Source organism: Alligator mississippiensis, chromosome 4 (assembly GCF_030867095.1).
Source record: "Alligator mississippiensis isolate rAllMis1 chromosome 4, rAllMis1, whole genome shotgun sequence".
NCBI classification, from domain to species: Eukaryota; Metazoa; Chordata; order Crocodylia; family Alligatoridae; genus Alligator; species Alligator mississippiensis.
The window spans coordinates 98,718,076-98,743,493 of NC_081827.1; the positions used below are offsets into that span (position 1 = coordinate 98,718,076).

The 25,418-nt window shown below is 45.6% G+C and overlaps 1 protein-coding gene and 1 long non-coding RNA gene across 4 annotated transcripts in view; both read right to left on the bottom strand.

Annotated features, from left to right (window-relative positions):
• The window catches only part of LOC132250132 (voltage-dependent T-type calcium channel subunit alpha-1I-like), a 34,418-nt gene extending 22,186 nt beyond the window's left edge, over positions 1-12,232 (bottom strand). Inside the window, exons 1-2 of the mRNA XM_059726386.1 lie at positions 12,013-12,232; positions 11,179-11,312 (exon numbers count right to left, since the gene is read on the bottom strand). Coding sequence (XP_059582369.1) covers positions 11,179-11,312; positions 12,013-12,105 — 227 coding nt within the window. The 5' untranslated portion in view covers positions 12,106-12,232. The remainder of the gene's footprint in view (positions 1-11,178; positions 11,313-12,012) is intronic.
• Positions 12,233-22,446: 10,214 nt separating this feature from the next.
• LOC106740062 (uncharacterized) overlaps positions 22,447-25,418 on the bottom strand; it is a 159,415-nt gene continuing 156,443 nt past the window's right edge. For all 3 annotated transcript variants that reach the window (XR_009461715.1, XR_009461713.1, XR_009461714.1), the window contains exons 4-5: positions 23,745-23,831; positions 22,447-23,123 (exon numbers count right to left, since the gene is read on the bottom strand). This is a non-coding gene — a long non-coding RNA (uncharacterized LOC106740062). The remainder of the gene's footprint in view (positions 23,124-23,744; positions 23,832-25,418) is intronic.

A 25,418-nucleotide genomic window follows, 5' to 3' on the forward strand; every position in this document is an offset into this window, starting at 1 on the left:
TCCAGGAGCGGGGTCTAGGAGGGTGGGAGAACAAATTGGGAAGCTGGATCTGGTCTTCATGAGCTGGGGCTTCCTTCCAGAAGTAGGGACAGTAGCTCTCCCAAAAACATCTTCCCTCACTACTCCCAGCTCCCAGCCACCCCAGGAAGCACGACCCAATGGCCCCCATGGCCCAATCCCAAATCCGATTTATTAAAATATGAGACCTTCTTTAATTTGCTTCCTCCTTATTTCTTTAAAAACAAATTTACTTCTTTTATTTTATCCTTCAGTGGTTGACTTCCTTCCTTTCACCACCTTTCCCCCAACCCCATTTCCTTTCTACCTCCCATTTCATTAACCACTCCATCCCATTAACTCTCCACCTCCCAGCTTCAGGTTCCCACCCCCCACCAGCCCATCTTTCACATACCCCCACCTACAGCAGGAATAGAAGCCTGTCCTCACTCATCAGCCCTGTAGTGGCAATTCCCATTTGTAGCCCCTAGTCAAGCCCCTGCTCATCAGCTGCCTAGTGGCAATTTCCAGCTATGCAGGTGGGGGACAGTCAGAAAAGGTTTTTGGTCTTAAGGTTTGACTGCTCCAGACTTGAGCCAGACAGCACTAACACCAACAACATTTGAGCAGCTCAAACTGCAATGTGTAACAAGGCCCTAAGGAGCCAAGGAGAGCGACAGCTGGAGAGGAAGACCAATCATTCAGTTCCAGGAAGATAAACAATCCTCGTCAGAGATTCTATGCTACAGAGAATAGAAAAAACTCTTTACAAGGGCCAGGATGACATAGGGCCATGGAACTGCCTTCTTTGTGACAGGACATGATAGGTAAATGCAAGACTAGGTAGGTTTCTGAAATCAACAGTGATACAGCATACTGACACATCTCCTAAGATGATACCTCACTGATTATAAATCACCTTCAGAGAACTCTGAAGGGTACTGAAGGAGAGTAATGTCCAATCTTCCTGGAGAGTCTTCCTGTCCCAAAAGAGAAAGAAGACAGCAGGCAGAAGTTTGGAAAGGAACCAATGACCTGCAAACAGCACTTTTTAAGGAAGGTTTATGGTTGGTGCAGCACTTCATTAGAAGGGGAACCAATCTCCCAAAGGATAGACTGGTCAGTATTAAACTAACAACCAAAGAGAAAAGAAAAAATGGAAATAAATAAAACATGGATTTAACACACAATCAGAATGAAAACCTCAACCCCCGCCCCCACTCCCCCTCCCAACAACAACTAATCAAGGCATCAAGGGATATGAAGAAAAGAAATTTTAATTGGTTACACATCAATACCAGGAGCAAGGGTAGCAGACATGAAGAAAAGGAACTGTCCATTTATGAGGATAAATTTGACTTAGTTGGCTTCAGTGAAACCTGGTAGGAAGATCCACATGATTGCAATGTTATAATCAACGGTTCTAACTTACTTAGGAAGGATCAAGTGTACAAAAAGGAAGGCGAATGGCACACTGTGTCAGAAATAGCTTTATCTGTTTCCAAGTAACTCACCATTTGAAAACAAACTATCTTGAATGCGCAGAGATACCTTTTCTACCAGATAAAGTGCGATATGGGATACTAGCTGAAGTCTGCTACAGACGATCAAATCACACTCAAGATCAGAATGACAACTAGCTCTTTAAGTACCTATCTATAATGCGTAAGGGGAAAAAATATCATTATTCTTGGAGATTTCAATCAGGGAGACATATGCTGGAGGTCTCCTGCTGCCGGTACATAAGATTCCTTGCAATTTATAAAAATTTTAGATGACAGTTTCCTAACACAAAACAATCCTCATCCATTGTGGAGCAAGTTCAACGCAGTAGAACATTAAACAAGGCCACTCACAGGGACAGATGCCTGCTGTGTACCCATTAGTAACTGCACAATGTAACTGTTATATTTGAACAATCCTGTAGTAGCACAAGCCTAGCCAAACCACTGCAATGTTAACCTGTTTCATTCAGGGTTAAAGTTATAGTGATTTCACTCGTTGGTATGGTTACAAGAGCAGGCAGAGGTAACAGCTGATATGTGCTCTCTTGCAGCTACTGCTCTACTGGCTTTTGAAATGGTTAAAAGTTATCTCAGTCCATAGCTATTGATTGTATTTGAAAGTCCTTTGTTATCGTATGAGGGAATTTAGAAAGGCATTTTGTCAAGCTCTCATAAATAAGCAAGAGATGTCCTAATCAAAAAGGAGCAAGAACTCACTGCAGAACTTCACGAGAAGGAAAGAAACTGCATTGCAGAAACAAATGTGCAGCAATCTCCGGTTGATGGGACATGTAGTTGATCAGTACTCTACTCTAACAAACCTTGTATAGACAGACAAAAAGGGCTTGACAGAAGAACTAAAAGTCAGTGACTGCTTAGGTGAAAGTGGTCGTAACTTCATCAGCTGCAAACAAATTAAAGTTCTAATCTATAACATATTCACATGGTGTCTTCACCAAGGTGAAAACAATTATAAGCTAAGTCAGCTGGTAAAAGGAATTTAAACGGAAGTGTGAATGATAACTGGGGAACTATTTAGGAACTTTTTATTATGTGTCTGAAAAGTCACAAAAAGGCTATGCTGATTAAAATACAAACAAACAAAAAACCACTGCTTACAGTGAAACTGAAAACAGAAGTGAAAAAATATATAACAAATGGAGGGGAAAGGGATGGATGATAACACTGTATAGAATAGAAGTTAGATATTGTAGAAAATTAATTAGAGAAGCAAAAGAACACAAGGAGAAATCTAGGGCCAATAGACTTAAGAGCAATAAAGAGTTTTGTTATGTTATGAGGAACCAGAAGGAACCCTGGCAATAGTAAAATAATAGAATTGTCAGTAGTAATGTAGAAAAGGCACAAGTGTCCAATACATTAGTGATTGTCAACTTTTTTGTACCAGGACCTGTTTGTAAACATCAATGGCCAGTCCCAACCCAGTGCCCCTCATGCCTGACCTGCTGCTCCCTGCCACTAAACCCCCCAATGTGTGGGGCAGGGGATAGGTATGTGGGGCAAAAGGGGGTGTATGTGGGGCAGGGGGAACCCAAGCAGCCCCTCGTAGGCTGAAACTCTGCCAGCCTGCAAGGGAAAACCCACGGTTTCCCATGTTTTTCTCCTTTAAAAGAGAATCCATTTTTAAAGTGTGTTGATCCATTTTTAAAGTTTGTTCCCAACCCTTCCATATATTCTTATGACCCATGGGTTGAGAAATATTGCAATACATATTTGTTAAGTATTTGAGAAAAGGCCAGCTAATGTATCTGTATGTTATGATGATAAGCTACTTTCCATTCCAACAGGAACTAAGAAGGTTTTTAAACAGCAGCTCCCAAAGTCAGACGTTTTTAAATTAGACAGTCTGAATCACTTATACCCATGAGTTTTAAGAGAGTGGCCTGAAGAATCCTCTGGGTTGTAAATGAAGATTTTTGAAGTCTTGGAAAACTGGGAAAGATCCAGAGAATTACAAGAAAACTAATATTGTACCAGTATTTTAAGAGAGTAAACAGATTTCTATCAGCTTGACATTAATAGAGGCAAAGTAACAGCTAAAATGGGACTTGATTAATCAAGAATGAAAGGATAGTAATTTAATTAATGCCAATCAATATGTGTTTATGGAAAACAGACTTTGTAAAACAAACTTGATATTTATTATGAAATTACAAATGTGATTGATAAAGGTACTAAAGCTGATTTAATTAGAACAGTATAAAATTAGTATGACACATTAAATTAATAAAAATCAGCTGATAAGTCTCAGAATATAATTGTAAATGGGGAATCATCATCAAGCAAGTGACTTTACTGTGGGGTCCCTTAGGTCTTGGCCTCTCTGATGCAATAATTTTTCTCAACAATTTGGAAGATAGTATGAAATCACTACCAATCAAGTTTGCAGATGACACAAAGATCGAGGAATAGTAAATAATGAAGAGGACAGGTCATTAATACACAGTGACCTGCTTCACTTGAAAATACAGCTAAATGTAAGGTCATTATATCTAGGAACAAAGATGAAAGCTATTCTTACAGGATGGGAGACACTATCTTGGGAAGTACTGACTAAAAAAGATTCAAAGATCATAGCAAATAAAGCTGAATAGAAGTTCTTAGTGAAATGTGGTCAGAAGATGATGTGTCTGCTGCTAGAATATCATGTCTAGTACTGGCACATACACCTCAAGCAGAATATTAAAAAAGGAAGAGGGTCCAGAAAATGATTAAAAGATTTAAAAACATGCCAGTAGTTGGCATTAGTAGCAATATAGTGAGAACTAGGCCAGCCCTGATAAGGCGGTCACATGACCTGGTAAGGGCCTTATGATTGGAGGGGAGAGCTAAGCAGACTCAATTTTAGCTCAGGCTCTCAGGGCTGAGCAACTGTTGGCAGCTGTCAGAACAACATCTGGCTAAACGACTGCTCAGGAACACCTTGGAGGTAAGGGCAGGAGGCTCCTGGTCCCGGGTATGACTGAAAACTTCACCCTGCTGGGGAGGTTGGCCTGGTAGGACTCCCTATGGTGGGGGAGTCCCCCAGAAATGTTAAGCCAGTTGCCTCCACAGTGAAAGGTGGGTACGGGCACCTTAAAACCCCAGCCCCCACATCCTGGTGGGTTACCCGGACTTAGGGCCAGGCACGCCTTCAGGCACCTGAGCCCTACAAGGGTGTAAGACCCCAGAGGCCCCAGAGAGGGGGCAGTGGTATGGCCTGGATACAGTGGGTAGTAGAGTGGTCCCAGGAAGGGGGCATAGAGTTAGCCCCAAGGAGGAGGTAGAGAGTGGCCCCAGTGGGGGGAGGGAGGCAGAAAGAGCCTAGCTGCCTGTGGAGGGCAGCCAGCCCAGTGTTTGGTGGATCAGCTGGTCACCATTCAGATGAGGGTCACAAGAGGGCCCAAGAAGCTGCACGCCAGCCAGCCAAGGAATGGGATGAGGGAAGCCTGATGGCCTATGTGGTCGCTCAAGGGAGTAGGGCAGGTTGGGTGTGGTCCAGTGAGGGGCAGTATGCAAGAGGCCCAGTAAGAGAAGGCAGAGTGGAAGAGGCCCCAGTGACAGGGGGCTGGCATGAGTGAGGCTCAGAACACAGCAATGTGTGACCGAATTTAGCCCGGCCCTGAGCCAGAGTGTAATAATAATTTGGATGCCATCTGTGAGGTATACCTCCATCGCTTGGGTTTGTAGAGGGGTTGTTAGGAAAGCTAAGGAAGATACGGAACTAGGGCTAGCATCAAGGATCAAGGACAAAAAAAGTCCTTTTTTAAATACCTAGGGAGTATGAAGAAAGCACCAGGTAACGTGAAACCCCTGCAGGATACACTTGGCAATCTGGTGGTTGCACCAGAGGAAAAGGCAGACTTTTTTAACAATGTCTTTGCCTCCATTTTTTTGTGCAGGGACTGGGATTCAGGACAGACTCAAGAGAGACTCTGCCAGGCCTAGGGCCAGGGAGGACTGAGTTAGGGAACTTCTGGAGGGGCTGGACGTGTTCTAATCAGCAGGTCCAGATGCTCTCCCCACCAGGGTTCTGAGGGAATTGGCAGGGGTTATCATGGGGCCCCTGGCACGGCTTTACGAGCACTTGTGGTGCTTTGGCCAGGTCCCAGATGACTGGAAGAAGGCAAATGTGGTCCCCATTTTCAAAAAAGGGAGGAGGGAGGACCCGGGCTACTATAGGCCCATTAATCTTACTTCGATCCTGGGGAAGCTCTTTGAGAAGATTATCCAGGAGCACATCTGGGAAGGACCAGCAGGGGGGGACAATGCTCAGGGGCAACCAGCATAGGTTCATTAGGGGGCAGGTCCTGTCAGACCAATCTGATTGCCTTCTACAATCAGGTCACAAAATCATTGGACGCAGGTGTCGTGGTGGATGTAGTCTTTCTGGACTTCAGCAAGGCCTTCGACACCGTCTCCCACCCCATTCTCATTAAAAAAGCTGGGCGACTGTGGCATTGATGCCTACACAGTCAGATGGGTCGCAAATTGGCTGAGGGGCCGCACCCAGAGAGTGGTGGTGGACAGGTCATGTTCAACCTGGAGGGAGGTGGGCAGTGGAGTCCCCCAGAGCTTGGTCCTCGGGCCCGCACTGTTCAATCTCTTTTTTAGTGACTTGGATGAGGGGGTGAAAAGCACCCTGTTCAAATTTGCTGACGACACCAAGATTTGGGGCGAGGTGAGCACGCTAGAAGGGAGGGACGGGATACAGTTGGACCTGGACAGGTTACAGGAGTGGGCAAATGAGAATAGGATGGGATTCAATACTGATAAGTGCAGGGTATTGCACTTAGGCAGTAAGAACCAGCAGCATACCTAGAGGCTGGGGAACTCCCTTCTCAAAAGCACAGTGACAGAAAGAGATCTTGGAGTCATTATCGATTCCAAAATGAACATGGGCCGCCAATGTGAGGATGCGGTCAGTAAGGCCAACTGCACCTTGACATGTATCCAGAGATGCATCACGAGCAGGTCTAAGGAGGTGGTCCTCCCCCTCTATGTGACACTGGTCAAGCCACAGTTGGAGTACTGCCTCTAGTTCTGGGCGCCGCACTTTAGGAGGGATGTGGCCAGCATCGAGAGGGTCCAGAGGAGGGCCACTCGCATGATCCGGGGTCAGGAGGGCAGACCCTATGAGGAGAGGCTATGGGACCTGAACCTGTTCAGCCTTCACAAGAGAAGGCTGAGCAGGGATGTGGTGGCTGTCTATAAACTTACCAGGGGGGACCAGCAGGGAATGGGAGAGACCCTGTTCACTCAAGCACCTCCTGGAGTAACAAGGAATAACGGCCACAAGTTGCTTGAGAGTAGGTTCAGGCTAGACATTAGAAGGCACTACTTCACAGTCAGGGCAGCTAGGATCTGGAACCAACTTCCAAGGGAAGTGGTGCTGGCTTCTACCTTGGGGGTCTTTAAGAGGAGGCTTGACAATTACCTAGCTGGGGTCATATGAGCCCAGTATTCTTTCCTGCCTAGGGCAGGGGGTCAGACTTGAAGATCTACTTAGGTCCCTTCCAACCCTACATCTATGAATCTATGCGAGGCATGGGATGCAGTAAGGGAAGGTTGGAGCTGTGGGTAGACCCCATGGCATTGGGGCATTAAATGGGCAGCCTCCTGCTTATTTCATCTTGTATTATAGAACAGCAAGTCATGGCAGGCGAGACAGAGGGGTAGGCTGACACTGCCCTAGACATAGGGGTAGGCTGACAGTGCAAATGGCCACGTGATCTTCCCCCGTCATACAACTCATTAAAGGTCCTAGTGGATTTTCCATCACTGGATGTTTTCAAACCACAACTTTTGGACATGAAGATGGAAGTAACTGAGGGAAGTCCTACGGCTTATGTTATACACATCAGACTAGACAAACACAATGGTCCTACAACCTACAGCTATGACTATCATCCACTTCCCCAAAAACCGCATGGATATATCACATAACTACCCCCAATCTGGGCTGAGAAGGGACCCAAGAGAACAGAACAGAGGATAGAGTTAATACACTACCATGTACAGGTAATGATGACATCTAGGTCAGATTAGGTAGAACAAATAATCCTCCCCAAACAGTATTCCACATAGATCAAGACAGGTATCAAAATGATTCATATGCTAGCCGTCAGAGCAAATTCAAAATGAATTCTCCATCCCAGATGCACAGTCATGGTTCTGATGCACACACACACACACACACGCACACGCACACACACCAAAGACAGTAAATACTTCACTGTAAAATCTGGCAAGCTGCCAGATCATGAAAAGTAGAGTAAATATCCCACCCTAGAAACCTGTTGATTTTGTTCCTAAATCTGGACATGTAGACACATTGGCCTAATTTTTCTTTAAGTGACTAACTAATGATTCTGGACACTCAAAGTCACCCTCTTAAAGAGGCAGGATTTTCCAAAAGTAGGTGCTTAGGCCGCTTGAAAATCAGGCCCCAATAAAAGGTCTTAAACTGAGCATGAAAAAAGCCCCTTGTCATTCCTGGAAATACAGGCTTAAATCACAGGGAATAACACAGAAAAGCCAATATTGGAGAAGACAGCCTCCCACCAAGCCAATAGATGACAACTGAAGAGTTTAAAGCTGGGCACTTGCAAGTTACCATCACCCAGAGACTGGTTGGAGGCTGGAATATCCGCAAACCAAATTTGCCACTTCATTGTTTGCAAACTAACAGGCATGTGTACCTTTTGACTTTTGTATAATTATCTTAGTTCTGGAAGATGTTAGATTGCTTCAGAGTAATAATAAAGGAGGACAATACTGATTTAGGACTAATAATAATACTAATTATTATTATTATTAGTTGTTGTTGTTGTGGTTGTTTTGTTTTTCCTACACTGAAAACTGGAGTGGAGTGATGAGAGAGGAGAAAGTTCTGGTGATGTCAGTTCCTATTGCCATGGAAACTGACATTTCTAGCGACAACAGAGTCTTCCTCCTGGAGCTGCTGAATTGCGTGGGGAATAGGGGCAAGCAGGGCAGGGAGCAGACAAGGGAATTCAGTTAAATAAACCTGTAGCTTTTGGCTTCCAAAGGTAGTGAAAATGGAGAGAGAGAAAAAAATTATTGTGCTTGAACAAATGAATGAAGTGTGTAACCAAAACATTGTTTGGGGCAATATCATCAAATAAGTATGTCTTTTGGAAAAGGTGGATAGCCAGATGGAGGCATTTAAGCTGCCTAGGAATGCCTGACAGGACATTATCTCCAGCTGCTCATTGTTCCTTTGTTTTTTCTGGCTACAAGGTACTCTTTATATCCTAGCCTATGCTTTGTGGACTGTGTGTGTGTTTGCTTTGGGGAGTTTCTGGTTTTACCCTTAGTTTGAAGAGAAAAATCTGATGATCTCTACCCATTGCAGCTCCCCCAAAATCACATACTGCTTTTCAGAGAGGCAAATTTGGTCCCATTGACACCAAATGAGAGCAGAGGGGATGGAAATGTCTAGGATATAGTTAGGTGGTGTAGGAGGGACAGAACATGAAGACCAGGCCAAAGATCTCTCTGGAACATTCAGACTACCAGAGTTCACCAGTAGAACCTGTTCTAGTCAGATATGGACCAGATCTGAGGTACGCAGATTTGGGGTATGTTTAAGTGAAGATACAGGTCAGCATAACCTAAGGATTAGGGTTTGGGTTTGAGGCTGAACACAAGCTTGTGCTCAAAATGTGAAGGCAAGCAGGAGCTTGGTCTTAGGGTTGATTATATCCTAATTGTACAAGCAGTTGTAATTGTTGTAAAATAGTAATAATGAATACACAACAAAACAACAGCAACAAGCTCTTTGACAGGGCTGATGACTAGCTAGCTAGATAGATAGGCAGAGAGACTGAATCTCTCTTTAATGGTAGAAGCCTTGTGAGATAAGATATTCTCATGAGATTTGCACTACCTTGGGCTGACCATGTGGACAGCTTCACAGGACCAAGAAAAGCCCCTTCTAGTTTTGGATCAGAAATGAAACCATAATCAACATAGAAGGCTCCTTTAAAAGGGGTTCAGATCTGAAGTCCTAATCTAGAGACCCTGGTTTTGTCATGCCAAGAAAGGGCATCCAGCTTCTGGAATTTCTCCATAACTACCCAAGATAAATGTGAATGACTTGACCATCATTCACAAATGGAGTCTGCACTAAAATCAGATACAAAAAGGCTGCCCAGTTCCCAATCTCCTCATCCCAAGTGATTGAACTGGGGTTCTGGGCCCGCATGGGATGCAGCTTTAGTTCTAACCTCAGTGAAAGTAGTTCTGTGACACATATAGAGAAACACAAATGGTTCAGAGCCACCCTGTTTCAAATATACCTGGCACCTTTCTGTTTCTCAAAGACTGTCTGAACTATGACATCTCTCCTTTAACTTCATATCACTCCCTAGAATATATACCATTCTCCCCTGCTTCTACTCTCAGCATCTGATGCTTTCACTGTTGAAACACAGGTTCATGTATTTCATTTCTATCTATGCTCTTTCACACACAGGACTTTTCACCACAGAACACCCACCTTTGAACATCATACAACAAATTAAATTATTCGGAAGGTCTCAGTTCAGTCCATAACTGTCCATACAGTGAAAGGAAAGTGACTTTAAAACCTTGCTATAGATGAGGCGTGTTGAAAACAAGTGTAAAGATAGTGTCATTGCCCACCCTAGGGAGCAGTTTTGCAAAGCAAGCTCGAACTCAATGCTAGCTTAGTCAGTGATACTCTGAGTTCTAGGTGACAATGCAAGCTGGTAATTCCCTGCAGGGACAAAAAGGGAACTGAGGATATCTCTGCAAAAAGGAGCTGTTTGTTCTTGACTAAAAAGCAGAAATCTTTTTTGCTGCAAACAGCAACATTTCTGTCATGGGGCAATTAGATTTAAAATAAGCAAATTGGAGAAGCTAGGTTTACCAATGGCAAGGCAGGAAATTTCACCAGTGATTCAATTGGTAAATCCTGGTGGGCTTTTTGCTTTGTGTGTGCAGACTTGTGAAGCAGAAATCAGAGCTTCACCATAGCAACTTTGTTGTTAAAAATGCTCAGATGTCAGCTTGTCCCTTAGGTGCAGTGGGGCACACCAACATGATGCAAAGCCAGAATCCCACTGTTCCAACAAGGAGGCTCTTAACCTAAAAGCTGCGCCAATGGAAACAATGATGTTGTCCTAATCTGGGCCGAAGTGACATTTCTTAGCCCAATTTTGTTAATGTCACTGGAGTTCAAGGCCATTCCACAGGTATAAATCAATATCCCTGAGTTAAGCTGAGAATGCTACATCAGTTTCTGATGCCTGAGGATCCAGCCCCCTTTGTCTGCTGATTCCTCTCCAAGAAGCTAAATTCAGCACAGGTGTGGTGCCAGGTTTAATGGGAAGGTAGCCATCAAATGCCCTGAGCTACATTTTGCTGTCAGTTCCACAGTTCCACCAATGCAAATCAAGACTGGGTAATCCAGTGTACAGCACTGACTTCCTGGGAATTACTGTAGCCTCATACCAAGATAAATGACCCAAATCTGGTTCTGCTTTTAAACCAAAAGCCTACTACTCCACTCCAACACTTACTACAAATCTTAATGAAGTCCTTACATGGGGAGCATCTCTTATCTGCGTGCAAGCCTCCAATCAATTCAGCTTTAAAGAAGATACAGACATAAAAATAATTAGCTTACCCAGCCATAACAATGAAGAAATCCAGGCGGTTCCAGGTGTCTCCAAGGTAACACTTCTTGCCAAAGATACCCAAGGCCACCATCTTCAGGACCATTTCCATGGCAAAGAAGATGAAGATGAAATCATCAAATACCTGAAGGAACCAAAGGGGACCAGAGGGCAAGTTTAAAAAGCATGTTGACCCCTTTCATCATACAGTTCAAACCATGGGCATTAATGTCAACTTCAATGGTCATGATGGTCAGTGTTAACAGTGGAGAGGCTACACAAGCATACTCTGCCGCATTGCAGTACTGCGCCTCTGTTCTGAGTTGCAGCACTCCTCCTTGTTTTGTCAGTTCTACCCTCCTCTACCCACCACTTCGCCAATGCCCCTCAGTCCACAGCCTGCTTTTATAGTTGCATGTTAGAGTGGAAGGGCACAAATGGATGGATATGAGGGTGGGGAAAGGCGTGCCTGGTAAGAATGGGGATGTGAAGGAAGAACATGCAAGGAGTCAGTGATCGTGGGTGGGGACGGATGAGCGAGTGCAGATGGGTACAGGTGAATTAATGGGTATGATAAGTACAGGCAAGTGAACTCCCTGTCTGATATTGCCATAAATAGACAATATTCACTGTCTTTTTCTCTTTCCATCTCCCTCTCTCTGGCAAACTCTTGTGATTTTTTTTAAGACAAGCTACTTTGTTGCTATGGGCACTCTTGCCAATCTTTTTTTGGAAAAAGCTAACTGCACATGGAAGGAAAACATCACACACAAAAATGAGAGTATGGACCTGGGCTTCAGCCAGTGACGCACCTGCTCTGAGATGGGGGTGAAGAGACTGCTTACCTGCAAGATCTTGCACCGGTCAGAGAGGCAGTCCATATCCTCACACGGCTGGTACATCCCCAATGTAACACAGTTCAGTAAAATCACCATCATGCTAATGCACTCGAACCAGGTAAAAGGAGTCAAGGAAAACTGAGGTGAGGTCTGTGTAGCCAATGTTAACCCAGCCAAGTCTTGAGACAACAAAATAAAAAGCAAAACCCCAAGTGATATCACAGCTTAGTCATGAATTCCTATATTTTCCCTCTCCCTCTTTACCCCATCCCATGTGCTGGATAAATTGTGTCAAAATTCAGTTGGAAACAAATAAAAGCATTACAAAGCACTGGGAGGGATTTATACAAATCACCCCCTTGTTATACGCATGCACACCAACTCCCCGTTTTACTGGCATGCTGACTCTCCAAACATGAAGGAATCACATTCTCCATCATGCCCTGCAATCCAAAGCAGCAAAGGCTGCAGGCAGGTGAACAAAAGGTCTCATCCAACTTAACAGGTGGGCAAAAATTCCCAGTAAACTTAGAGACAAGAGCCAGTCTTGTAGTGGGTATGAGTTAAGGTTTCAAGGCCCAGAAATCATTCTCTCTCTCTCCCTCCTTCTCTTTCTCTCTCTTTTCAACAGGAATTTAGAAATATGGAATTGCCATATTGGTACACCTCAGTGGTCTATCTAATAGTTTGTTCTGGCTCCAATAGTGCCCAATGCTGGTTAAAACTTCTGCAATGCGCTTAAGTGTGATATTCTACAGTCACAGGGGAAAACTGGGTTCCTGACCCTAGCTGGTGATCAGCATATGCCCTAAAGCATGAATATTGACAGCCCTTATAATTGTTTTCTCAGCTACAGTGGTGTCCCTGCAGATGCTATGCTTATTTATGTTGAATCTTTTGTTTAGACTCTTGCTAAAATATCTGCTTCAATAATAGCTGGCAGCAGCAAGCTACATTGACTAATTATACTTTACATTGAAAAGTGTTTCCTTCTATTTATTTTTAATTTGTTGCTTCAGTTTCATCAAGTGCTGCTTCACTTCTGTATTGTGGGATGGGGCAAACAGAAGTGCTTGAATGACCTTCTCCATCTCCTTCACAGTTTTATACAGTAAACTTCATTATAATAAAATCCCCATGGGACCAGAAGAAAAATCCATTAAAGGAGGGTGTTTGCCATAACAGGGTTAAATCAATTTGCTGCATCATAATCATGAAAAAAATATCAGTTCATGCCATGAGGACTGTTAGAAGGCAGGGGGGAGGCTTGTTATAAACAGAATTTGTTATAATGAGGTTGTATTAAACTTCTCTCTGTTCTTCTTTCCAACTAAATAGTCTTGGGTCTGATTCTCATTTACACCAAGGACCATGACAATATCTAAGAGTGACAAGAGGCCTTAAAGAAGGTGCAAATACCTTAAGGCTAGAGATTATACAAGGGTCTTAGAGCCAATGGGAAAAATGCTCCAAAAAGTGCGTCTCCTTCAGGAGAACCACCACTGCTCTTGCACATATCAGCACACATTGTACTTCTGCTTTGTTTTCATTTTATATCTAATCCTGCATTTCTAGACTTTTTAAAAAAAATGCAGCCTTAAAGGGCCACAACTCACATGCCTTGAACTCACAAGAACTGAATTTAAAATGGTGGCCTAGATTTCCGTCACTCCAAAACCTGTGCTTTGTTTCATACCACACTTGCCCATGCATGCTGTGATGGTAATTCACATAAAGCCTGCACACTCTGCCATAGCAGGTCATCCATTCTCTTTCTTCTCCCTCATTGCCCTCACCAAAGAAAGGGCTTTTGTGACCGTCTTTGGTCATGATATCAGATGAAGCAAACACCCACGACATTGTCTGAGCTGTGCGTCAGTCATGCTTAAATATGGTTTAAAGAGCGAGTTTCCTATTCACTCCTTTGCAAAACCAGCACCAGGTTTAGTCCAACGTAAGGCAGAAGGGGTCCCAAGTTGGCTCCCTCCCCAAGCTTCCCATACTAATAGCCCCTTTTCCCAAATTTTTCTTCATGGTTTACAGGCTTCCTCCTCCACTGCTCCTCACAGCCAAGGCAAAAAAAAATTCCCTTTTTGCTTAATGCAGTTGAAGCAGATTCTTTTATCACCAAGTTATGAAATAAACTATCTTCCAGGAAATGCTACTAAGCACAAGGACAGGAATAAAATAACCTTGCCTTAAGAGCTCTATGTGGATGCGACTTTTATTCTTCCCTTCCACTTGCTTAAAGACCTGATACACTGCCTAGTAAAACAAATTAAAAGATTCCATTGACTCTAAGGGTCTTTTCATTAGAACTTAATTCTCTCCCTGGAGTAAGAGCAGGAGCATTTACATCATGATCCCTGTTAGCAGCTATGAGCCTGCAAATCCTGCTAAACACCTACTACCACAACCAAAGACTTGCTGAGTCAAGCGAGTCATCAAGGGAGTCATTAGGGCCAGGGCTGACAACAGTATCTGCAAATGTCAAAGAGCTCTTGGCCACCAAACAAGAATATTGTAGAGTTAGTGCAAAACAATATACTAAAGGAGCTCACAAACTGTAAATGGAGGATCAACTCAACACCACTGAGAACCAACTTCTGTGCTCTCTGCCACTCAGCAGTCCAACACCCATGGCCAGCGTGAGAAAGATCAGTAGTGTACCTGCAAAGCTGTGAGACGCTGCAATGAATAAAATTGCAGATGCATTACGGGCTGCCTTAGAGCAACTGTGAACAGCTTGTACATGCTTACTGAGATTTCCCCACCAGGCTCACCGGTTCCTGCTCAGTGGGGGGTGATCCCCGCTGCCCCGCGCTGCATGGGGGTCTCTGCACGAGCCCCCAGAAGCCCTAAGGCCACTGCAAGAGCCAATGAGTGCAGGGTTTTGGGTTTGTTTGTTTTTTCAAGGGCCAGAAGCTGGGGCGGGCAGGGCAGCCATGGGGGGTGCTGGGGGAGTGGGCAGGAGTTGGGGGGCGCTCGGGGGGCTGAGAGAGCAGGCAGGGGATGGGGCCTAGCAGGGGTCCCCCCCAGGATCCCCTCCCTGCTACTCCAGCTTCCCCTACCCCACCCTCTACTTACCAGCTCAGAGTCTGGGTTCTGCTCCTTGCTGCAGCAGGCAGGGACTGCCCAAATCACCAAAGCTCTCTGAATCTTTTCTAAATCAATTTGGAGAGCTTCAAACGGATTTCGACCTTTTAACTGGTCCCCTGACTTGATTCGGATTTGGAGATTCAGCCACCAAATCAGGCCGAATCTCCTTTGAATCGAATCAGCACCTGAAGCTTCACACAGCCCTACTAATTATATGCGTGGCCCTCCTTTGGCCTCTCTCAGGTTTCTCCACCTCCTTCTTCAAGTGTGGTCCCCAGAACTGGACGCACTACTCCAGCTGCAGCCTCACTAAAGCTGAGTAGACTTGGAGGTGACATACTTAGTCTTGCTTGAGATGCATCGGTAGTTGCATGCCAATGTTTTATTCGCTCTGCCAACTATGGCATCATATTAGTGAGTCATGTTCATTCTGTGGTCTGTCACAACCTCCAGGTCTCTTTCAGTTGTGGTGCTGGCATGTGTAGCACCGCTGAACCTGCAAGTGTGGTGCAGATTATTTCTCCCCAGATTTCACGTTTGATCAGGTTTTGATCTGCCCACCTTGCAAGCCTGTCCAGGTCAGCCTGTATCCCCAGCCTGTCCTCCAGCATGACTGCACTCCCCCATAATTTGGTGTCATCCACAAATTTTGCCAGTACATTTTTAACACCCGAATCCAAATCATTGATGAATATGTTGAAAAGCACTGGTCTGAAAACTGAACCCTGGGGGATGCCACTGGTTACCTTATGCCATGTCAACTCAGTTCCATCTATTAATACTCTCTGGGTCCTACCTTGAAGCCAGTTTTCTAGCCACCAGATCGTAAAGTTGTCGAGGCCACAATTTCCCAATTTTACTGTCGGGACATTGTGGGGGACTAAGTGAAAGGCCTTTTTGAAATCCAAGTATATGACATCAACCTCATTTCCCTTATCCAGATGGCAAGTTACTTGATCATAAAAGGACATGAGGTTGGTCAGGCGTGACCTGCCTGCAATGAAGCCACGTTGGCTCTTGTAGAATACTACCTTTAATTATGCTATCAGCTATCACTAATGGAGTCTTTGATAATTTTTTTCAGGATTTTTCCAGGGATTGAGGTCTAATGATTAGCCTATAATTCCCTGGGTCCTCCTTCCTTCCTCTCTTGAAGATAGACACCACACTGGCCCTCTTCAAATCTTCTGGGACCTCTCGCAAGCACCATGAGTTCTCAAATAGCTTTGCCATTGGCTGCGCAATGACGTCGGACAATTCTTTCAGCACTCTCAGGTGTAGTTCATCTGGTCCTGCTGACTTTTAGATATCCAGCTTCTCTAAATGTTCCCCCACAAGATCTCCACCAACTATGAGTGGGTGATCAGTCACCCCCACCTTGATCATCTTCATAGTTTCATAGTAGCTAGGGTCAGGAGGGACCTGAACAGATCATCTAGCCTGACCCCCTGCCAGAGGCAGGAATGACTGCTGGGTTCACAAGACCCCAGACAGGTGATCATCCAACCTCCTCTTGAATTTGCCCAAGGTAGGGGCAAGGACCACTTCCCCAAGAAGTTGGTTCCAGATTTTGGCCACCTGAACTGTAAAATATTGCCTTCTGATCTCTAACCTAAACCTATTCTCCAACAGCTTATGACCATTGTTCCTCATCACCCCAGGTGGTGCTAGGGAGGAAAGGGCTCTGCCTATTTGTTGTTGATCCTCCCTGATGAGCTTGTAGGCAGCCACCAGGTCCCCCCTCAGCCTCCTCTTGCTGAGGCTGAACAGGTTCAGGTCCTTCAGTCTCTCCTCGTAGGGCCTGTCCTGCTGCCCTCTCATCAAGCGGGTGGCCCTCCTCTGAACCCTCTCCAGGCTGGCCACATCCCTTTTGAAGTGCAGCGCCCAGTACTGGACGCAGGACTCCAACTGCAGCCTGACCAAAGTTGCATAGAGCGGGGGAGTATCACCTCTCTGGACCGGCTTGAGATGCACCTTTGGATGCATGACAAGCTATGGCTGGCCTTGCTGGCTGCAGTCTGGCATTGGCGGCTCATGTTCATCTTGGAGTCAGTAATGACTCCAAGATCCCTTTCCGCCTCTGTGCTTTCAAGAAGGGAACTCCCCAGCCTGTATGTATAAGGGATGGAAGTCAGGAATTACCAACAAGGAGGAGTACACAGTAATAGCCCACACTTGTAGGGAGTGGATTAGAAAAGCAGGCTAACACCCTTGGACTGGTAGAATACCAATGTGAAGTATTTGTTTAGAAGTTTGGTTTTCTCCTGAGTGTCAGTTATTGGGTGTCCCATTTCATTCAGCAGGGGTCCTACGTTTCCCTTATTTTTTCTCCAACTTCCTACGTATCTAAAGAAGGACTTTTTATTGTCCTTGATTCCTGTTGCAAATTTGTATTCAGTTTCTGCTTTTGCTTTTCTAATCCACTCCCTACAGGTGTGGGCTATTACTGTGTACTCCTCCTTGGTGGTAATTCCTGACTTCCATCCCTTATAAGCTTCTCTTTTCAATTTCAGGAGGTCCATGACTTCCCTATTGAGCCAAGGGGGTCTCCCAGCCCTTTTGCTACCTTTCTTAAGAAAATGAATAGACTTTCTTTGTGCTCCAAGGATTGCATCCTAGAGGAATGACCACTCTTCTTAGACTCCCGTCCCCATGGTCCCACGGGGCCTTGCCAACCAATCTCTTAAGTTTATAGAAGTCAGCTTTCCTAAAATCAAGGATTTAATAGATTTCATAGACATTAGGGCTGGAAGGGACCTCGTAAGATCACTGGGTGCAGCCCCCTGCCCAAGGGGCAGGAAGTCAGCTAGGCTCAAAGGATTCCAGCAAGATAAGCATCCAAGTGTTTCTTAAAAGCGTCCAGAGTAGGTGCTTGCACCACCTCTGGGAGGAGTCTGCTCCAGGCCTTGGGGGCTCAGACAGTAAAGAAGTTTTTCCTTATGTCCAGCCTAAAATAGTCTTGCAGGAGTTTGTGACCATTGGACCTTGTCATCCCTTGGGGTGCTCTGGCATTCCCCCAGATCCTGATGCACACCCCTTATGTACTTATAGGCTGCCATCAAGTCACCCCTGAGCCTGCGCTTCTCCAGGCTGAAAAGTCCCATAGCTCACTGCCTCTCTTCATAATGCCTGTTCTCTTGCCCTCTGATCATGTCCCTGGCTCTCTTCTGGACTCTTTCAAGCTTCTCCAAGTCCTTCCTAAATTGTGGAGCCCAGCATTGGATGCAGTACTCCAGCTGCAGCCTCACCAAGGCCAAGTACAGTGGGTCTTGCTCAAGATGCATCGGTAGATGCAAGCCAGAGTTTTGTTCACTTTGCCAGCTGCGGTATTGCATTGGTGGCTCATGTTCATCTTGTGGTTAATCATGACCTCCAAGTCTCTTTCGGTCATGGTGCTAGCAAGTGTAGTACTGCCCAGCCTATAAGTGTGATCTGGGTTCCCCCCCCACCTCTCCCTGAAGTGGAGCACCTTGCATTTCTCCGTATTGAATGCCATCAGATTTTAATTCAGCCACCTTGCAAGCCTATCGAGGTTGGACTGGATCACCAGCCTATCCTCAGGTGTGGACACTCTTCCCCAAAGTTTGGTGTCATGAGCAAACTTAGCCAGTCCACTTCTGACACTATTTCTACCTTGCTGGCTGATTTCCCTGTCTTACAATGGATGGAGAAAGGGATCATTTCATGATCACTGGCACCTAGCTTCCCCTCAATCTTTAGGTTGCTCACTAGATCATGCCCTTTGGCCAGAACCCAATCCAGGAGTGCCTAACCCCTGGTCGGCCTGTGGACTTCTTGAGTCAAATAGAGCTCTTCAGTGTAAGTGAGGAAGCTTCGCAAATGATCAGATCTTGCTGAGTGGTCTTCCCCCGAGATGTTTGGGTTATTGAAGTCACCCATGACAACCATTTTATTTTTTTTCCTCTTTCCTTTTCCACATGTCCCTGTTCTTTCTGACCCTTTCCTTTGCTCTGGAAAGCACTGCCAGCTGCAGGCACAGCACGTTCTATTCTGCCCCTCTCCTGCCCATGATATCTCCATTGCCACACCATTCTACCAAAGACATAAACAACCTGAAGGGATGCCATAAAAAAAGAGGAAAAATACCTTTTCTCTCTTGCTGCATAGAGTAGGACACAGACCAATGGTTTTAAGTTGCAGCAAAGAGGTTTGGATTGGATATCAGGAAAAACTTCTTCACTGTTGGAACAGGGAGGCAGTGGAATAAACTGCCTAAGCAAGTTGTTGAATTCCCATCATTGGAAATATTCAAGAGGAGGTTGGACAGGCATTGGTCAGGGATGATCTTGACATAGCTATGCCTATGTTTGACTATGGGAATTTCCCATGCTTCTAGGCTTTGCTGGAGATATGGACACATGTATCTCTTCTTTTTTTTTAAATTTCATTTATTAATGAATCTAGGAGTAGCTATGCCTATGCTATACTATGGGTATTTACTAGGGCTGTGCAAAGCTTCGGTAGCCAGTTCAATTCGTAAGAGATTCAGCCCAATTCGAGGACCAAATCTCCAAATCCGAATCGAACTGGGAGACCAATTAAAAGCTCTGAATCAATTTGAAGCATCCAAATCGATTTGGAAAAAGGTTCAGAAAAGATTTGACAATTTGGCCACAGACTAAACAGGCAGCTGACACAGCTGCCTCCAGCTGGTAAATCTGCTGGGGTTGGGGGAGGGGGACAGGAAGCTGCATGGTAGAAGGAGGGATTGGGGCTGGGACAAGCTGACCAGCCAGGGCAGGGGGAGGGGGGGGGGTGATGTGTTACTCAGGGAGGGAGGTGGAGGAGGGTGAGACACAGGTATGGCAGCACTGGGAGCGGGGGCTCTGTCCTGCTGCCACTTGCACAGCCAGGGCAGGGGGGAAGGGGGGCAGGATGTGGATGCGGCTTGCTCCGAGCGGAAGGGGGCAAGCAACAGCAGGGCATAGCCCCCACTCCCAGCTCTGCTAAGCCCGCATCCTGCACTCCCCCCCCGGTGCCAGTTGGCAAGCAGCAGCAGCACAGAGTCCCTGATCCCAGTGCTGATGTGGGCAAGGCAGCGCAGGGAATGGGGGCTATGTCCTGACACCGCTTGCCAGCCGGCACATAGGAGCTTGGGAGGGTGGGTGCTATTGCCACTTGTCAGCTCGTATAGGATGCAGGTGGTGCAGCGCTGGGAGCAGGGGTTCTGCCCTGCTGATGCTTGCCCCCTTCCACGCGAAGCAAGCCATGCCTGAATCCTGCCCCCTCCTCCCCACCCGGCTGGGCAAGCGGCAGCAGGGCAGAGCCCCCACTCGCAGCGCTGCACTGCCCACTTCCCGCTCCTCTCCCCAAGTAACGCCCCCACCCCGCCCCGGCTGGGCAACTTGTCCCAGCCCCAATACCTCCCTCCCCCATGCCCCTTTCCTCCCCCAACCCCAACAGACTTACCTATTGGAGGCAGGTGTGTCAACTGCCTGTTTAGTCTATGGCCGAATGTCCAAAGCAGCACCAAATCTTTCAGATCTGATTCGGCTGAATTGGGACAGTGATTCAAATGTCCGAATTGAATCACTGTCCTCCAAATTGGACGAATTCAAATCCAAAGCGAATACTTGCCACTTCATACAGGCCTAGTATTTACCATGCTTCTGGGCTTTGTTGATTGCCACATGGGGCCAGGAGGGAATTTTTGCCTCTCCTGCTGGTACATGTAAAAGTTTTTTTAAGCCTTCCTCAAAGGCATTGGGTGTTAGCTGCAGCTAAGGCTGACGATTTTGACTGGGGCGTGCCATTGTTCCTGCTGGGACTTAAACCCAGGGGCTCCTGAGTCTTGCCCCTCTGCTCAGGGTCAGACCGACCACCATATATGGGGTCAGAAAGGAATTCTGCCCCATGGTCAGATTAGCACGGACTATGGGGGGTTTTGTCTTTCTCTGCAGCCAGGTGAATGGCATTTCCTGAGATCTCTTGAGTGTACTTTTAGTAACTATTGCAGCAGCAGGACATTGGCCACTGTGGTGAACCTGCTTTACCTGTGGCAGATTAGGGTGTTATGGCTTGTGTTGTGTCAGGGTTGACTGTGTAGCTTTGCTAAGAGGTTAAACAATGGATTTGTTTAGGATGGTTTAGATAGGAATGATCCTGTCTCAGGCAGAGAGTTGTACTAGACTACCTCTCAAAGTCCCTTCCACCCCTACTTCTTTATGATTCTATGAAAATAGCCAGGAACCCAGGGCAGTAGGATGCATAGGGGCATCGACAACCACTGGCTGACACTGTGATGTTGGCACAGTTGGGTGGCTGTGACAGCAGCTGATCTTTTTCCTCCCTCCCCTCAAGTCAGTGCCTGGGGCAGCTGCCCAAATCTCCCCACCCTAGTGACACTACTGTCTGTCACCCTCACTTACTATGATGGCATCTGTCCACTCCCTGCATTTGTTCTCTCCAAGCTACTGTCCCTCCTCTAAATCCCTCACTCTTCATTTCTGAAATGGCATCTACTCCACTGTATCGGTCCCAAAACAGCACTATCCTTACACCCATTGGAGGTGCCAGGCCTTGCTTTCAACTCTAGGCCCACGGCTTCTCAGTATCCAGAATCACCTTTGACATTGCATTGTACTTTGTGGAAGATGGGAGCAGCATGTGGGGTGGGAAGGGAGTGCTTGCCACAGTTTGCTTGTTCTCCCTCCTTGCTTTTGCGGCTTGCAAAAAACATGCTTCTGCATCCACATGTCTTTGTATGGAAATGTGAATGTCTTTATTACCTGCTGTGCCATTTTTCACCAGGAACCCATTGTGACAGACTGGGGATATGTCTGTGTCAGAATGAAAACTCCATATTGTTTTGCAAACTCCATTTTGTCTCAGGGGCTTTACTTTGTATTGGAACCTTCATTCTGAAGTGTGACACTCATGTTGTATTGCAACCTCCTTTGGGGATTAAAGCATCCATTTTGTATCATGTGTTTGACACTTACTGGAAAGAAACCGTATAACAAACTACGACAGAGCCATTGAAGGCCATCAAATCAGAGTTGACTGACATTCTCCTACTAGCACAATGAGCTTTCTGCTGGTCAGGCCATTAACACTGAATGTCTCTCCACACAGGATCCAAAGGAGAGGGGAGTTAAGGTGACTTAGAGCTCCCAAACATGCACATACCTTCCTGGCTGATGAAGACATGTCAAAGGAAGGGCAGAGATTTTTTGTTTTATTTTTTTTCTAAACAAAATAACGGGTATTTTTCTGAACAAAGGGATAGACCATTGTGACATGAAAAGAAAACAGGCCAAGAAGGGCTGTCTACCACTGACCAAACCCAGGATTCACAGGAAAAACAAAATGACAGAAGAGGACTTGAACTGAGGATTTTATTTTCCACAAATCACCAATTGTATTGTATGATTTCTCAAGAGTCAATAAAGTGGGGGGAAAGGGAGAGGCAGGGGGCTACAAAAACCCTTTGCTAAGCCTGAGTTCCTTGATCTCTTGCTTGTAGCTCTGATGGGTTAGATTAAACATCAGAAGAAAGAAGAAAGAAGGACAAAGTTGCCATCTTTCATGATTTTATCATGAATTGCACAACATGTAATAGTCTCTCTAAGGCCCCAACTCCCAGAATCACAGCATTGCATAAAAATCTCATTTTCACTTTAAAAAAAAAAGATTCTAGTCCTCCTTGCTCTAGATAAAAGCCTGAAAACATAAGCCATAGAGGTTTAAACATCAGAAGGCAATAACGTCGCCTCCCCCACCACTCAAAAATATTTTATTTTTAAAATATCACAACTTGAGGCGGGGGGGGATGGCATGGGATTGATTTTTAAATGCTTGGGGCTGGCAAGACTGGATTTGTCCTCCCTTTTTTTAGACTGGCTCTCTGGAGGTTTGTGGATTCCATCCAGGTTCACATTGACATGGCTGAACTTGATGCTGCTTCCTTGTGGTTAAAGTGACATAAGGAAAGCTCTCTCTTCATCACCCATGGTTTTCCTTTCAGCGCAGGCGGGTCTCCAGAAGACCCATCAGTTCTGCCAGAGAGAGAGAGAGTGAGAAAGAGAGAGAGGGAGAGAAAATGAAAGTCTAAAGGGGAAAAAGGAAGCATCTCCTGCCCAGAATCAGGAGGGGTCGCTGTTAGCTTGGGTCTATGAAAGGGGGTTATTATAACTACCTGCTGCCTTCAAATGTGTCACCACTGTCAGCCACAGGGACCGTCTCCAGTCACCACGGCAACAGCCTAGAACCAGGTTTATAATCTTTCCTTCTGCGCTGTCTCCCCCTCCCTCTTTGCTCCCCCCTTTCTCTTGTGCTTGAGCCTGTAATTAATTTCAACTGCTGACAAAGCTGGTATTCAGAATGTGCATCATTCAGTCAGAAGTTTCATTACTAATTAACTTTTTTTTGAAGTTCAAGTCTTCTAATTACAAATGAACTTTCCTTCTCTCTCTCTGCCAGCCCCTCTATCTCACATTCTTCCTTGCTGCCGCTCTCCCTCCCCTTCCTCCTCATCCCTCCTTCTCCTGTTGCTCTTCCCCCTGTCGTTCTGCGTTCTGGACTTAGGATTGACGGAGAAGTACAACAGCTTTCACAGTGGGGCCTGTCACTCTCAGTGGGCTTCGGAAATGAAAACAGGGATGTAGGCATTGCCATACCTGATCAGATCAGCTCTGCGTCTAGTCCACTCTCCCATCTCCAAGAGTGGCCAGTGCCAGATGCTTCAAAGGAAGGTGCAACAAAACCTGCAGAGAACAATTATGTAATAACTTGCCCTCAGGGGAAGTTTCTCCCTAACTACTGGCAGTTAGCAGTTGATTTAAGCCCCGAAGCATAAAGGGTTCATATCTCTCATTTTAAAAAATTTTGTTGCGTCTCCTGTAACCGCGCTCTGCTCTCATTATCCATATAACTGTCTCCTCCTCTTAGAATCCTGCTCAGCTCTTGGCCTCAATGCTGTCGTGCAGCAATGCAATGCATATCTAGGTTAATTATATTTTGCCTAAAAAGTATTTCCTTTTATCAGTCTTATAGTTTTTGCCTTTCAGCTTCAGTGACAATTCATATCGCCAATCACCTGCTGGCTCATTCTCCTCTTGTCTTCTGACTGAAAGCGAGAACAGTCCACCAGCCAGGGGCAGCAGCTAAGTGGCTAATTCGTTTCTCAAACATCTGTTCTCAACCCGTCTGGAAAAGTCCGGGTGGTGGTGAAAGCTGTAAACTGTAGCCTGCTGTCAAGGATGTGTGTAATGCGACTAGCTTGGCCTAGAATAGAGGTCCCACCCATTCTAAAACATACAAGGTACATTCAATTGTCCAGATCAGCTCTATAAGCTTTGGGACAGATAAAGAGGTCTGTACCTACTGGAGGCACCTGAAAATCATGACAGTACATGATAACGCAGTCGCACACCAATACATGAGAGATACAGCTAAAAACAAAGCAGTGTTGTGAGGCAGGGAGCTCATTTGGTTTCAGTTCCTGTAGAACAGGGAGCATCAGAAGGCTTCAAAATTAAATAGCTTGTCAATGAAAAATCAGGCTTAAATTTGGTCTTTGATATCATCCCCAATCCCTTCTACTTTCCCTAGACAAACAAACCAAAAAGAAGGCTTCATGAGTAATAATCTTCAGAAACTTGTCAGGCACAGCTTCCTTCCAAAACGTGCTGCTAAACCTGAGATGTTGGTTATAGCTCAATGAGAGAAAGTACAAGACCTAGAAGGTCTCTAATGGCTGTAATTCTGAACAATTTAATATATACATACACACATGTTCATGGGGAGCAATATATTCCTTGGGATGTCATACTGCCAACTTTCCAAATTCCCTTCCTATCATATACCTTGTGCCAATCCAGTCTCTGAATATATAGGGCTTAATTCATCCTTGGTGGAACCCTGTTGACCTCAGTGGACTTACAACAGAAATACATTTAGTCCTAGCATCTGAACAGCTATGGTAGCAGACTTTATTCTAGTCCTAAGGGAAGGAGAACAAGCCAACTAAAAAGGAAATTGCAGGGGTTCTGGAGTTACGTAACAATAGGCAGTGCATTGACACAGTTACCCAATGAGTGGAATAGAAGCAGAAGCTGTAGGCTCTAGGAAGATACACAGCCTAAAACACACAAACACATGCAACTCATCCAACACACCATGTAGTCACACATCCCCATCCCTTCCTCACTGAGCTCTTGCCAGTCAGCAGCTCTCATGGCAGATGTCACCCGGCTTTTCATAGAGGCATCTGTGGGCACCTTGCCAGCGTGATGAGACATCACATTAGCATAACCTTCTCCTCCCTGCCTCATTCTTTGCTTCTATTCCCT